This window comes from Ruditapes philippinarum, unplaced genomic scaffold (genome assembly GCF_026571515.1).
Source record: "Ruditapes philippinarum isolate M1 unplaced genomic scaffold, ASM2657151v2 ctg531_1_1_1_1, whole genome shotgun sequence".
Taxonomy (NCBI): Eukaryota; Metazoa; Mollusca; class Bivalvia; order Venerida; family Veneridae; genus Ruditapes; species Ruditapes philippinarum.
Genome location: NW_026852123.1, coordinates 503483 through 518423, shown reverse-complemented (window position 1 = coordinate 518423; position 14941 = coordinate 503483). Strand labels below are relative to the sequence as shown.

Here is a 14941-nt window from a genome sequence, read left to right as displayed (position 1 = left end):
TTTAATCATACAATATCCACAGTATCTGTTAATGTAACTTTAAGGATTTGTTCAAGTCACCTGACTTGTTTTAAAACTATTCGGTGATTCTATTGGCGTCTAAATTTTGCTCAACATATATAGATATATTTATGCTTCAAATCCAAAATATATAGAATTTAAACAGAAATTTATGCTGAAACTTTTAGAAATGTCATTTTAGCGCGAGTTGAGTACAAAAGATCATTTTAATATTTTTGTCATTAATTTGCCTGAATATCCCTTTAAAATAAAAAAACTGTGACACATGTACCAATTATTTGTCAGGGTGTGAATTTACAGACATGGTTAAGTTGTCGCAAATGTATTGAAGGCAGACAGAGTTATAGCCCCTGATTTAGCTTTAAAAGCATTTCTATACATGTGAAGCATTATCTCCGACAACAGCTAGGGCCATGAAACTTTCTAAGAATATTTTTCATCATGTGAATGTACGCATGTTGGTAATTTTGTTGGTAATTTGTTGCAAAATTAATTAAAGATTAAGCCAGTTATGGCCCCTGATTGTAAAAATTGGCATATTCTTACTTTGCATCATATACTGTAGATTATACATAATCATATATTCTGAATGGAAAGAATATACTTGAATAAGACTTCAAGACTGATTTTCAATATTGATCATTTTATCTTTCTCTCTTTGAAATTCAGTCTGTCCAAAAAGCAGACATGATTTATGTTTTAATATAGAATAAATGTTTAAAATGTCTAGTGTTCGCAGCTGTAAGTGGTACCTTAATGATATACTGTCTGATCTTGCAGCAAGCAGATGGGAAACCGGTGATGAAGTTGATTTATACGACGTTCGGCGTAGACCATGGTAAGTTTTAACTGCTTTCTTATATCCATTACAGGAAAGCAGACTATTAAAGAGTGCTTTTGATATAGAACTGTTGAGAAATTGTGTTTTTAATAACTTTTTATACATATAAAAAAAATTTCAAAATGAAAATTATCAGTAATCCTTGAAGAATACCATTGTACATGACTTTTTGTAAAAGCAAATTATCCTCAGTATTTTCAGTGAAACATCTGGAATCCTTGGATGTAGCCATGGCTTTTTATGAACAATATTGTAAAAAAATAATAAAAGTGTTGGCATATCATAAAATGTTACAAATACCAGGTAAAATTTTGTATGGGCATGGCTTATTTTCTGGTCATGGCAGGGGTTGTTTTCGGGCAGTTATCCAAAGGAAAAAAATCCTTTAAATCATGCAGTTTCCCCCTAAAATTCAATTAACATAATGTTTTTTCTTCCCATTTTGAAAAAAAATGCTGTAATTTCCCCCCAGATTTCCTACCTGTGAACAAAATAAACGTCTTAAAAACCATTTATTTCTCTCCAAATAAATACAGTGTGAAATGCTTAATGTGACTGAACTTTTGAAGATACACGATCATAATACAAAATAAGTCTGTATGTATTAAACCAATAAGCTTTGAATAATACAGACTGCCTTGAAATGTTTTTTTTTGTGAGATACTTAAATTGTTAAAACTAATTGTAAATGTTGATATTTTACTTATATAATTTTATTTAAATATTGCCTTCCTAAACGTATGTTTTACTTTTTGCCCATTGTTGGTTTAAGGAATTTCAATATTTACCTTTTACCATGTTAGATATATTTAATTGACTTCTCCATATTTCATTCTGGACAAAATTATTCATCCTTTTTTAACGAAAAATTTCAAAATATTTACTTTCTGAATAACAAACAGGGTAGACTATAATCATACCTCACAGACTTGTCAGCTGACCTTGGTCTGCACTAGAAGTATGGGTAGAATCAGTTGCTGCCAGGGGGGTTTAGAGCTAAACATATGAGCCACGTCACGCCAAAACCAACATAATGGGTTTGCGACCAGCATGGATCCAGACCAGCCTGCGTAGTCTGATCAGGATCCATGCTGTTTGGTTACCAACTCTATTACAAGTAGAGAAACTGATAGCGAACAGCATGGATCCTGATCAGACTGTGCGGATGTGCAGGCTGGTCTGGATCCATGCTGGTCGCAAACAAATTATGTTGGTTTTGTCGTGACGCGGCTCATATTTGCATCATATGTTTTAAAAATGTTTATTAAGTTTCAAACTTTATGTCTTACTTAAATTTACTAAAGTATTTTGGCCTACTTCTGTACAATATAGGCAATATGTCATCCTGAACACCATTTAGAGAATTGATAAAATTACAGTAACTGTTGATGAAATGAAATATTATCAATTCTTATATTACAGGTATACCCAGGGGTCGAGTTCTCCAAAAGATATGTTGATTTTGATAGATACGTAGGTGTATATTATTTCTTCCTGCTGTACATTGTATCTTAAGCTATAAAACTGGAAGTACTTACACTGGAATGTTAATGTACTATTTTTTTATAGGTGTTCCACTACATTATGTTATGATTAAATTATTTAATTGCTTTCAAATGTAGAATCTGATAATCCACTATACATGTGTCTTAAAATAGTGTGTAAATTAGAATAGTTCTGAAATAAATAAAAAATAATTAATAAAAATTAAGGGATGGGGTGCAGGGATTGGTAGGGAGTATTTAGGGATGGGGTGCAGGGATGGGGGTGGGGAGTATTAAGGGATGGGGTGCAGGAATGGGGGTGGGGAGTATTAAGGAATGGGTTGCAGGGATGGGGGTGGGTAGTATTAAGGACTGGGGTGCAGGGATGGGGGTGGGGAGTATTAAGGGATGGGGTGCAGGGGTGGGGGTTAATAATATTTTGCAAGTTTGACATTATTCTCATGTGAAATATACTGAACCAAAAAAGAAATTTGCGCAAAGTATGTGCCAGTTGTTCAAGGGTACCACTTAGATGTACACACTTATATACATGTAGTAGCTTGTAAAACTCGTTTTGTTTGCAAAATCGGTCAGCTAATCCCCGTATAAAAGCCTGATATGTTTATTCAACGTAAAAATCGAGTTTCAAAAGGATTGAAAAACTGTACTAACACATATTTAAACTTGGAGAAAGTTTCTTTTTTGTTTCAGTATAATTTATGAGATGTTATTTGCGTTATATCTGATTTTAGAATTTCTTGTTAGATTGTAATATATAAAAAAATAATGGTACCAGTTTTGAATAAAGATCTGCCTAAAATAGAATTACTTCTGTTAATAAGATAAGAAATAAAAAACTTGTCTGTCTATTCGAACAAGATATGTTTTAAGTATAACAATTTAAGTTCTTGCATGTTTATTATTTTATGAATAGAATTATATACATGTAGACATTATTATCAGTCTATTTAAAGAACAAATATTTATAGGATAATTTGAGGTTGTGTATCATTTTATATATAGAATTATATACATGTATATCATGTATCAGGTACTATTATCCTATATGATTCTATAAATGTAATTATAAACATATGTATAATAAAGGCATTTTATGATATATTACAGGAGTGGAAGTGTGTTTGGCCAGGCGCTTGAACTGATTAAAGTCGCTGTAAAGTCACTACTAGACACCCTGGGAGAAAATGACTTTGTTAATATAGCACATGTGAGTTCATCATATACACTGTCAGCTTTCTGTTTCAATGTTCCATAATGATCATTTAGTCTACAATTGACCCAATGTTATTGCTCAACAGGGGATATTCCTGGTGCAGAACTTATAAATTTGTAATAAAAAGTTGCATTGCAGCCATAAAAAGAAAACGTTGACCCATTGATACCCTTTTCAAAGCAATTTTACAATTTCTTAGAGACTTAGTGTACTTACAACTTGTTTATTTTCTTAAAGTCTTTTTTGACCTACTAGGTATATCTTATTCAATGGCATTGTACAATAGGAAAATACAGATAATGAAACAATAATCATGAAGCATAAAAACAGAAGATTATGTTAAAAAATCAACGGTCAAAGGCAAATGGCAAAAGAAAAAAAAACTACAAGAAAAAAACGAACATACATATTCCTTAGAAATTAATAAAGTATTGATTTTATACAAATAAACGGTTGGATTTATTGTTTATAGATGATTTCCTTATTTTCTCATCTGTATAACATATAAATATTTGCATATGTATGTATAAAAGTATATTTGTAAATTATTTAAATCAATTTTTTTTAACAAACATTTGATGATTTATTTTTTTTAGTCAGTTTTTTTTATTTATTGCTTTTATTACAGTTTAGTAAAGAAGCTCACAATGTATCCAGGTGTTTTAATGGCACTTTTGTACAAGCTAACTACAGAAATAAAAAGGTATGTTTTTATAATACTGCTTTATATTCAGTACAGTGTATTCATTAGCTATTGCTAAAGAAACTGAAAAAAATTGTGATTGATTTTCAAGTTATAGCTTTCAAGAGTGATATTAAAGATGCCCTCCTGGCACCATGATTATGGTAGCTGGCTTGGACTTTTTACCACCTCATTGCTGTGGGTTCGAATACCAACAGTGACATTCAGAGTCTTTCATCTGAAGTTACTATCCAACTAGCAAACAAAAGATTGTTTTACTCAGTTTCTGGCTTTTACTTGAAATAATTTGAGCCGCGCCATAACAAAACCAACATAGTGCATTTGCGACCAGCATCCGCGCAGTCTGATCAGGATCCATGCTGTTCGCTTACAAACCCTATTACAAGTACAGAAACTGATAGCAACAGCATGGATCCTGATCAGACTGCGCGGTAAGACTTGAGTCTTTAATTATGCAATTTCAGGGTTAATGATATAAATGCATGCAATTTTTTCATTTTGCAGAAACTGATAGAAGAAGTGAATGGAATTGAGGCAGGGGGAATGGCAAACTATAAAGCTGGACTGACTTTTGCATTTGAACAGTTTGTCAAGGTAAGTTTTCCTTCATGTTCAATAATATTGTCTTAATTTATACTGAAAACTCTTCTTTTAAGCTACAATGAATATAACTTTACAGACTGACAAAATAAACATGGCCATTTATTAGATTAATCATTAATAGACATGTTTTGAGACAGTTGCTGTTACACAATCATAAACCCGGTCCAGTGCATACTAATGATCCTCTGAGCAAGAAACTTTCATTGCTTAGTACTGGTTGGTTCCAGGAACAGATTTGAGAGTGTTTTAATAAGCTTATAGCTTTCAACACAATCAAACTAAAATAAATCCGTATTAATGAAATTTATACATTTTATTAAAATTTATATTTTAAATGTTTATTACATACATATTTTTGCGACAACATCAAAACAGTATTGCTAAGCTGTGCATATATTTTGACATGACGTCATTAACATTGTACAAACTTAGCATGAAAGACACAATAAATGTTAACATTACCCTATAAGCATCAATGAAAACCGGAAAAAGTTTTGTATTATGAAATGTTGTTATTTTGGATATGTCATAAATAGAATATTACATTTGTTTAGCTTCGGCTACTTAATTTATTAAACTTACTGACCACGCTTGCCAGAGGCTCGTATAATATGATTTCTTTCATCTTGATCAATATCGTCTATATATGATATAACAGTTAAAGAATCAGACAAATGGTAGACGAGGCGCTGACTGTAACAGAATGATCATGCTGCTCACTGATGGCGGGTCTGATTTAGCTGAGGATGTGTTCAAAAAGTACAATCCTAAAGACCACCAGGTAAACTATCGAAGACATTTGAGCCGCGTCACGACAAAATCAACATAATGGGTTTGCAACCAGCATGGATCCAGACCAGCCTGCGCAGTATCTCTACTTGTTATAGGGTTTGTAAGCGAACAGCATGGATCTTGATCAGACTGGGTGTAAGCGCAGGCTGGTCTGGATACATGCTGGTCGCAAACGCATTATGTTTGTTTTGTCATGACACGGCTCATTTGAAGTTGCACAAAGCCTCATAAATGAATACAGTTTTTCTTCTGTAGAAAAGGCAAACCTGTGGTTTATGTTTTTAAGTTCTGGGCATAGAGAATAGAGATGATGATTATGTGAAGGGAAGCAGCTGTGCTGAATGTGAACTAATTTATCATTAAATAGTGAAAGATAAATATGGTGATTTTATATAATCTATGCAAAGTCACTATTAATTCCTCAGTGGTGAAAATGTAAAATTTTGGTCAAGTAGACTAGATTTACCATTTTGAATACTTCAATAAACCAGCATTGCTGCTGTTGTAGGAAACATGGTTGCAAACTTGGTAGAGCTTGAACCCATGATCTTAGGGTATAGAAGATGACACCTCAACCACTTTGATACTGTTCCCTTTATGGGTGGATATGTAGTGAAGACTATCGTGACAATCTAGAATGTCAAGATATTTTGTTTTCACAATGCAAACTGAATAGTAATTACATGTATATATAAGTAAAGAATATTGTAAACTCCACTGATAACGATATTCAGGGAAACAGCAAATTTATATTATATGTGGATATTGCTATTGAGAGGCAACCAATTTGTAAACGAGTCGCAGCAACATCAATAAACTATATTTTATAAGTATTGCTTACTGTATGATTTGTATAGAGGTTTGAAACAAGAGTTGGAACCTTGGCATCAGCATCGTTATTTGTGATATATTGTTATATAAAAGCGATATCATTATAAGTGGAGAATTGTATAATTTGTATAGAGATATGAATCAAAGAGAAGAGAAAATTATAATATTTCAGATGTACCGCGTGTTTACCTATGCTGTTGGACCCACAGCTAATCCAGTATCAGCTATACGGTGGATGGCCTGTGCTAATAAAGGTAATCTTATCTTATCTTAAAGTTACTTAATGTTATCTGTTTTCTCTACAAAGATGATGATTATGTATATTTAAGAGGTGTCTGTGGCCGAGTGGTTAAGGTCTTTGACTACAAACCACTTGCCCCTCACTGCTGTGGGTTCGAATCCAGACTGTAACTTTGGATTATTTCATGTGAGGAAGCTTTTCAGCTACCTTATGGAACGTTGGTGGTTCTACTCGGGTGTCCTTTTTATGCCTGAAATAATGCATGGCAGAGCACCTGAGGTCTTCCTCCACCAGTTAAAGCTGGAAAGTCACCATATGACCTATACTGTGCTGGTGCCAGGTAATGAAGTTACATATATAGTTAAAGGCAATTCGGCTTAAAATGTTGGTTATTATAACTTTAAACTTAATTTTGAACAAAGGTCTTTGGCCGTTAAGTGCAAGGATCTATCAGTGCCACCAATGTTCTTGTATGTACATAAAATTGTCTCTTTTTAGGTTATTTCTCTCAGATACCTGCCATGGGTGCTGTAAGGTCAAAGGTTCAGGTTAGTTTCACATCATTTATATTTGTTTTATGTGATTAAGTTACCTATTGATAAGAAATTCTTCAAAATGATATACTGTGATAATTTGAAAATCAAAACCAGTTTAAAAAGTTAAAAAAATGCATGTTCAGTAATTGCAGATCAAAGTGTGTTTTGATTTGAAAATTTGCCTTAAAATTGTCTATATTGTGTGGATATTTTTTTAGCAACAATATTACGAGGGACTCAATTATTGTGATACTTACCTTAAGAAAAAAACTGATGTTTTTATAGTTGCTGAATTGTTATCAACGTTATTGTTATAAAGCAACTTTATTGTTACAAATCAGCATCATTGTTTTAAACTAACGTTATTGTTATTAATCAACATTATTATATTAGACCAATGTTATTTGTTATTACATTATTGTTATAAAACAAAAAGTATCGTTATAAAACAATGTCATTGTTATTAAACAACCTCATTGTTTTATACCGACATTATTGTTATTAATCAACTTTATTGTTATAAAGTAACACTATAAACGTTTTTGTTGTAAACAAACGTTATTGTTTTAAACCAACGTTATTTTAGGAATATGTAGATGTGATTTCTCGACCATTACCATTATATCACTCAAAGCATGAGTTATGGACGAGTATTTACCAGGGCGTATATCAAGATGCGGTACACATATACAGGCTCCTCTCAGTCATTACAAACTAGCTGTTTTAAATTTCTTTCTCATAAAATACTGACTGATCATAGAAATATATGACAAAGAAAGGAAATCTTGTACTTATGACAACCATATTATGTATTTTGAGCGTTTTTCCTTACTGGTATATAAATTTTGAAATTTCTGGATTCTGACAGGTTAGAAATTATACAACAAGAAAAGGAAAGCTGTTTAGAAATATAAATGCTGGTAAATATCAATAAGTATAATTTATATAAAAATATGCATTTGGTTTTGGTTTTAAATTTTTTTTCATCAAATTATTTCAAAAATGTTTTAAAAATGCCAAAAATCCAAGTATAAAAAAGAAATGAAGAATTTAGTTCGGGATGTGAGTCAGTATTTTATGATCGTATAATCTTTATTTTTATAGATGACTGGTTTAAGTTAACTGTAACGTAGATCACATTTATTTCCGCCCCAGTATAACTTCGCCTTCACATATTGCGATGGTGCTCTCTTACTAATTGTGTTGTTTAATTTACTTTTATATTTCATCATTTTTTCTTGTATTTTGAAGCTTTGTTCTTTAAACACTTTGTTTTTGTCCACTTTCGTGAAATTGATCTTCATATAATTGTTTTTGTTCTCTTTTTTCATGGAGATTGAGTAAAAAAATGGAGTTGTGACTGTTTTCTTCTTAGAAGGAATTTTCAGTGATTTTTTTTTTGTTTTTGTTAAGAGATGAAAAAACTTAATTTTTTTTTATTTCCTTTTTTTGAAGTTTGTGTTTGTGTGAGTGTATTGTGGGCAAATGTGGACATCTTGTGTACACAGTGGGTTTTTATTGTTATTGTTGTTGTTGTTGTTTTTTTTAATAGGCGAAAAAGAAACAAGGGAAGAAACTCTATTCAACCATTTTGTATAATATGTAATTTTTCTGCTCTTTTTCAGGTGTAATATTAAGCAGTTTGGAGTGATTTTAAATTTATAAACATTACTATTTACACAATTTTTCTGTTATTATGATGCTGGTCAAGGACTTGTGATTAATAATTTTAAACATGATCTATGTGATCCATTTTTGTTTCAAGTTGGATTTTGAACTAATAAAAATTTGTCAATTATAATTGTTCCATATTGTGGAATGTATACCTAGTTTGTATTGAAATAACGTTTGGAGAGGTACCCTGGGGACTGATTCAACTTCCCCCAAAACAATTATATATATAGATTTTTTTTATATTTCAGCAGTTATGGACAATTTATTTAGAAATTTTCAGGTTTTGTTTGAAGGAACCACCAAGTATCTTTAGAGAAGAAGATGAAGGGGAAAATAGTGCATAATCAATAAATTTTTGCTAAAAAAAAATGTGATTTATTATTAGTATTGTGAATATTCATGGATAATGTTAAGTACAAACCATTTATTTGATACATTTTGGAAGTTGAATAATTTGATTTTAGTAGTTTGATCACATTTTAGACATCATTTAGAAAATTTAATTTCTGACTGGAAATCATAATAAAAATCCTTATCAAAATGGCATCAGATTCAGATACATGTATTTAAGTCTTTTTTAGTCTTGATTATAAATCACTATTGCTAGTTAATGTTAATTATTATTCTTATAGTATGATCATATCCATGTTGTTTTTTTTAATGTTGATGAAATTATTTTCTTCTTATGTCAGTTGTGAACAGACTGCTTTAAACAAATTTTAAAATAAATATTTTATTTTCTTATGTTTCTCAACATTTTGTTATATTTTGTTTTTTATGCCTGTATGTTTTGTTTTGCCTGTAGATGAAGCATGATGTGTTTTTCACCCACAGTGGTATGTTGCCCGTTTGATTTTGTTGATTTCAGTTTGCTAGTGTGCTATTTAATGGTTAATTGCCAGAGAAAAAAAATGTGCTTTTCAACATAAGTATAACAATATAACCTTTAACCTTCTAAATTGTGTATTTGTGTATTGGAATAGCCAAGCTTTTGAATTTGGAACAGACAATTTAAAGTTGCAGGGATTTTTGATATCAAAGTTCATAAATTATTGAGCTACATGTGCCTACAGTATAGAGCTTGGTCAGACTACATGGATGTGCAGGTTGGGTCTGGCTCTATACTGGTGGCAAAGACTTATCACTTATCAACCGGTAAAGGGTTGAGGTAATGAAATGAAAAAAATGTTTATCTGATTATTTGGGTTTCTTTAAATTTCAGCTTTAAACCATACAATAAATTGAATTGATGTTTTGATAAGCACTTTCAAATTACAATTTAATAAATATGATAAAATTGTCTTTAAATAATTTCACAGAAGCAAATTTTGTTGAGAAGTAGTTATTTAGTAAAATTTGATTGGAGGAAAAAAGCACAGTTTTTTTATAGTTTGCTTTGTTTTAATACCGATTGCAGAATTCCTAAAATATTATCATAGTATATGCATGAAAAGTCTGAGAGATTTTACCTCCTTCCCCCAAGTTCTGTTTGAAATTTTTATTTTACCTTTGTCCCAGCTTTACCCCCATTATATTATAAACCTATATATAGAATTACATTCAGTTTTATTGACTTCTGACATTTACCTTTAATGACCTTTGTCTCTAAGGTCCAATTTTCAAAATTCAGGTACATGCAATATTGCTTCAGTTTATTTGTTAACAGATATGATATGGGACATTTGTGTTTTGTGAACACGTTTTCTTCTAACATGCTTAAAGGTTATGCATTTGTAAACCCTTGCATTTAATATTATTTTTGAAAAGTAAAAGATGTTACACTTTTATGTACACTTGACCGCAAAAGTAGCCATCTTTACCTCGTAGAATGCTTGAACATTATGTAAACAGTGTTAGGGCAGCCTATCCATACAGTCAGACTACTGTTGGCTGGCCTTATCAAAATTTCATATTAACGTCCCCAGAATTGATAATGGACAGTTCCGGAAATGGTATTAAGAAGAAATTCAGCAGATTTAGAATTGAAAATTCTTGAAAATAGTGTTATTTTAAGAGCAATTCTTGGGATAAGGATATTTTAAGAGCACGAATGGAATTTGTTTTATTTTGAGTTCGGGTTAATAACATATTTGGCTGTATGATGAATGGTTGGAATGTGGAAGGAAAGGGTTGCACCTTAGATAGTTGCAGCGTGTATTTTATTTAGCTAAGCACTTTTCATAATCATTTGAATTATGCTGGTTTATTTAGGAAAGCAATACAGTATGTGCAAAATTCTGTTTGATTTATATACATTTTTTTCCCCTGTTTATTTAGTTTCATTTAAGCTGATTTTGTTTGTTAAGTTTTGTTGCATTTTTTATTTTTTTTTTATTTTTTATGTTTTACTTGTATTTTAATCAATCACTTAATTTTCAGATGTTTGATTTACAAGATATAATTATTTTATTATTTATTTCAGGTACATTTTAATGATTGGTTGTGTTTGCACATTTACAATGTTTGTTTACCTGTGTTTTCATTATGAATAAATATGTATAAAAATATGTGGATTAATGTGTAATGTGTATTGTGTAACATACAGGACTATATGAAGGCACAAGTTGAGGCCCTGGCAAAGTACAACCTTAAGTTTGAGGAGAGGGTCCAGTTCTCAATTAAACACGACATTAGGGTAAACTCAGTTTTGGAATGACGAAAAAAGTGTTACATTAATGGAATGGGAGTTTTTCATTATATTTTTTTTTTCATTAATTCTTTTTTTTATTATTATTTTATATTAATACATTGACAATTTGTAAAAAAGAAATTGCATCACAAAAATATCAATAATGAATGAGCCATTTGACCTCTTGGGGGTGGGGATGGGGATTTGGGGGAAGGAGGGAGGGAGGCAGGGAGAGAGGGAGTGTAAAGAAAAGAGGACCAAACCAAGTACCATGTCAGTTTCACAGACACTTAAAAGTTCCAGGCAGAAAAATTAACACAAAATAAAAAAAAAGTAATAATAAAGCAATGTCTCTTGTATTGATATTTTTGTGGGTCGATTTGGTCACTTTGTGCTGCTATGACGTCACAATTTCTTCTACTAATACCATGTATTCAGAATTTCAGGTATGCCCATCTGCTGCCATCTTTGTTTTTGTTCATTTCAGTTATATTTCGACATGTCTTTGATATGAAAATAACAGTTTTTATCATGTACAAACAAATTCTCAAATGCATCTTGAATATGCACTCCTTAGCAAAAAGGTGAAATGAAAACAAAAGATTGAAATTCTCTTAAAATTATGCAGATCATACAAAATTTATGGGTTTAATATCAATATTAGCTATTATACTACAAGCAATTATAAACTGACCTTGCCTGTGTTACTAGTATAGAATCAAGCCTTCTTGAATTTCTACGCTTACAGATCTGGCTTTAAACTGTTGGTAGCTCGATTTCATTATTTTGTTACCTCGCCTACAGCATAATGAAGTCCTGCATTTATTGAAGCAAACCATTGTTTATTTTGGACTTTGGAAGTCGTTTGAGATTGTTTGTACATTTGAACCGCGTCACAACAAAACCAATAAAATGGGTTTGCGACCAGCATGGATCCAGACTAGCCTGCGCATCCGCGCAGTCTGATCAGGATCCATGCTGTTCGCTATCAGTTTCTCTACTTGCAATAGAGTTTGTAAGCGAACAGCATGGATCCTGATCAGACTGCGCGGATGAGCAGGCTGGTTTGGATCCATGCTGGTCGCAAACCCATTATGTTGGTTTTGTCATGACACGGCTCATTTATTTAAAATCCTTAATCTGCTTAAATCAATATGAATATTTGGTTAGCCAATAGGAAAGAGCCTGGTCAGATTGCAATGATATTCGGGCTCTTTACTGGTGGCGCCACATTGGCTTATCAGTTACGGTTTCAGCAGGTTAAGGGTTTAATGGAGAATGCATGTGTTTGATGATGAAGGTGTTTATTTATAGCCATGAAATAAAATTAACCTAACAGTCTGCTTGATTTTAATACTATAGTTTATACTGTATATCATTATAGAGTCAGTATGCCTGAACATTGTGACACAAGTTTTATATATAGATATTTTACGATTGTCGCTACACAAGTGCTTGCAGCGTTAAATGGCAAGTCTATGTGGTACCCGTGTAGAGCCGAACTTGCTTGACTTTGAAATGTTGTGACAGTCTAACCTGGCTTTATACTGTCAGATGCTCGTTTGTTTTTGCAATCATTATAATCTAAAAAAATTGCAAAATGTTAACATCAGGCAGTTTCATATATAGAAGACAAATTGCTTATAATATATAATTATTAATCAGGGGAAGGGGGTTGGTCAACAAATAACATATTTTGTATAGATCTACTGTACTAGTTACGCAAGGATAGATTGAAAAAACTTTGGCACCAATGGTGCAATTATGGCAGTTTTTAAAGCATCTTATTATTAAATCTTGGTGACTGACTGGTATTCTTGGTTAATTTAAAAAAAATGGTAAGAAAAAAGGAGACCATTTCTGTCATGAGAAATTTGGGGTGAAGAAACCTGGTAAGGAATCATCGTTCTGGTATGGTACTTAATGGAGAATATTTGTTTTATCTTTTTTATTCAAAGGAGTATGTTCCAGTGATAGGAAGGCCACCAGCCCTTTATAACAAAAAACAATTCAAATGGAACAATTTGTACAATGATACTCTGGTATTTGATACGTGTGTCACTCAGTAGTTACACACTCTTGTATAAGACTTAGTTACACTGCATCACAGATAGGGAGAAAATGGAGAAAAAAAATAAAGGCCCACATTTCATATCTTACCCTTATGTGGGGGAAAAAACAAAAAACAACTTCGTATTAATCTGTGATCATTAACATTGAAAATTGTTTTCTTCTTTTCCCTCATGAGCTATGTTCCTGTTCCTAAGTTCACACTGTTTTCATTGGAAAAATCCATGGAGACAATGTTTGGTAAATAAAATGGATTGCAGCTGGAAGTTAGGCTGTCCAATGGTTCAGTGTCATCATTATGGAGCAAGGCCAGCCCCTGGCCAGGCTGCCTGTTAGTACTGTATATATGGTGTGAGACCAGACATTTTACTGTTGGCAACATAAATCTAGAGATTCAGAAATATGGTAAACAACAAATTATGACAATTTCAAATGTTTACAGTCTGTTATAGAAACTCTGTAGGGTAAATTTTGATGATCGAACAGGTGATAATTTCCATCAGGTCATCTAATTAATGAATGATAGGAGAAGAAATTCTGAACAACAACAACAAGATGCAGTGTAGCTAAGTCATTAGTGTTTAGATTATTGTGACAGTATAAATGGCTATCCTATATGTGATAGAATCAATCCCCCCATGTGAATTATATGTGTAGATATCAAATCAAATATTGTACATAGATGTTTGCACTGAACGAGACTTAAACTGCTTTAAGTTTTGTTATATAGAACACATTATATTGTTTGCTTAGCTTTGTATCAGATGATGTTGGATTCTATAAACATGTATAGTGATATTGGATTCCACAGAAATGTACTTTGATATTGGATTCCATAAAAATGCATTTTGATGTTGGGTTCCAAAAGATATTTGGATTTCATAAAAAATGCATTTCGATATGTATTGGTTTCCACAAAAGTATATTTTGGTATTGGATTCCATAAAATGCATTTTGATATTGGTTTCCACATAATTATATTTTCATATTGGATTCCATAAAATGCATTTTGATGTTGGGTTCCATGTTAATGCATTTTAGTGTTGAATTCTGAAAAAAAAGGTATTTTGATATTGGATTTCATAAAAATGCATTTTGATGTTGTGTTTTAAAAAAAAGGTATTTTGATGTTGGATTTTAAAAAAATGTACTTTGTTATTGTAGTCCATTAAAGTGCATTTTGATATTGGAATTCATAAAAATATATTAATATTGGATTCTATAAAAAATGCATTTTGATATTGGATTCCTTAAAAATGCATTTTGATTTTGGATTTTATTA

General features: G+C 31.7%; 1 protein-coding gene across 5 annotated transcripts in view; it reads left to right on the top strand.

Annotated features, from left to right (window-relative positions):
* The window catches only part of LOC132749939 (voltage-dependent calcium channel subunit alpha-2/delta-2-like), a 70403-nt gene that overhangs the window by 16948 nt on the left and 38514 nt on the right, over positions 1-14941 (top strand). For 3 of the 5 annotated variants that reach the window (XM_060739907.1, XM_060739915.1, XM_060739885.1), the window contains 9 exons: positions 802-859; positions 2285-2335; positions 3475-3574; positions 4209-4283; positions 4788-4877; positions 5545-5667; positions 6682-6763; positions 7249-7298; positions 7873-7965. In XM_060739907.1, the coding sequence (XP_060595890.1) occupies positions 802-859; positions 2285-2335; positions 3475-3574; positions 4209-4283; positions 4788-4877; positions 5545-5667; positions 6682-6763; positions 7249-7298; positions 7873-7965 (722 nt within the window). Of the gene's footprint in view, positions 1-801; positions 860-2284; positions 2336-3474; positions 3575-4208; positions 4284-4787; positions 4878-5544; positions 5668-6681; positions 6764-7248; positions 7299-7872; positions 7966-11505; positions 11596-13547; positions 13632-14941 lie in introns of all 5 variants that reach the window. The other 2 variants (XM_060739900.1, XM_060739892.1) reach the window with 2 other exon arrangements.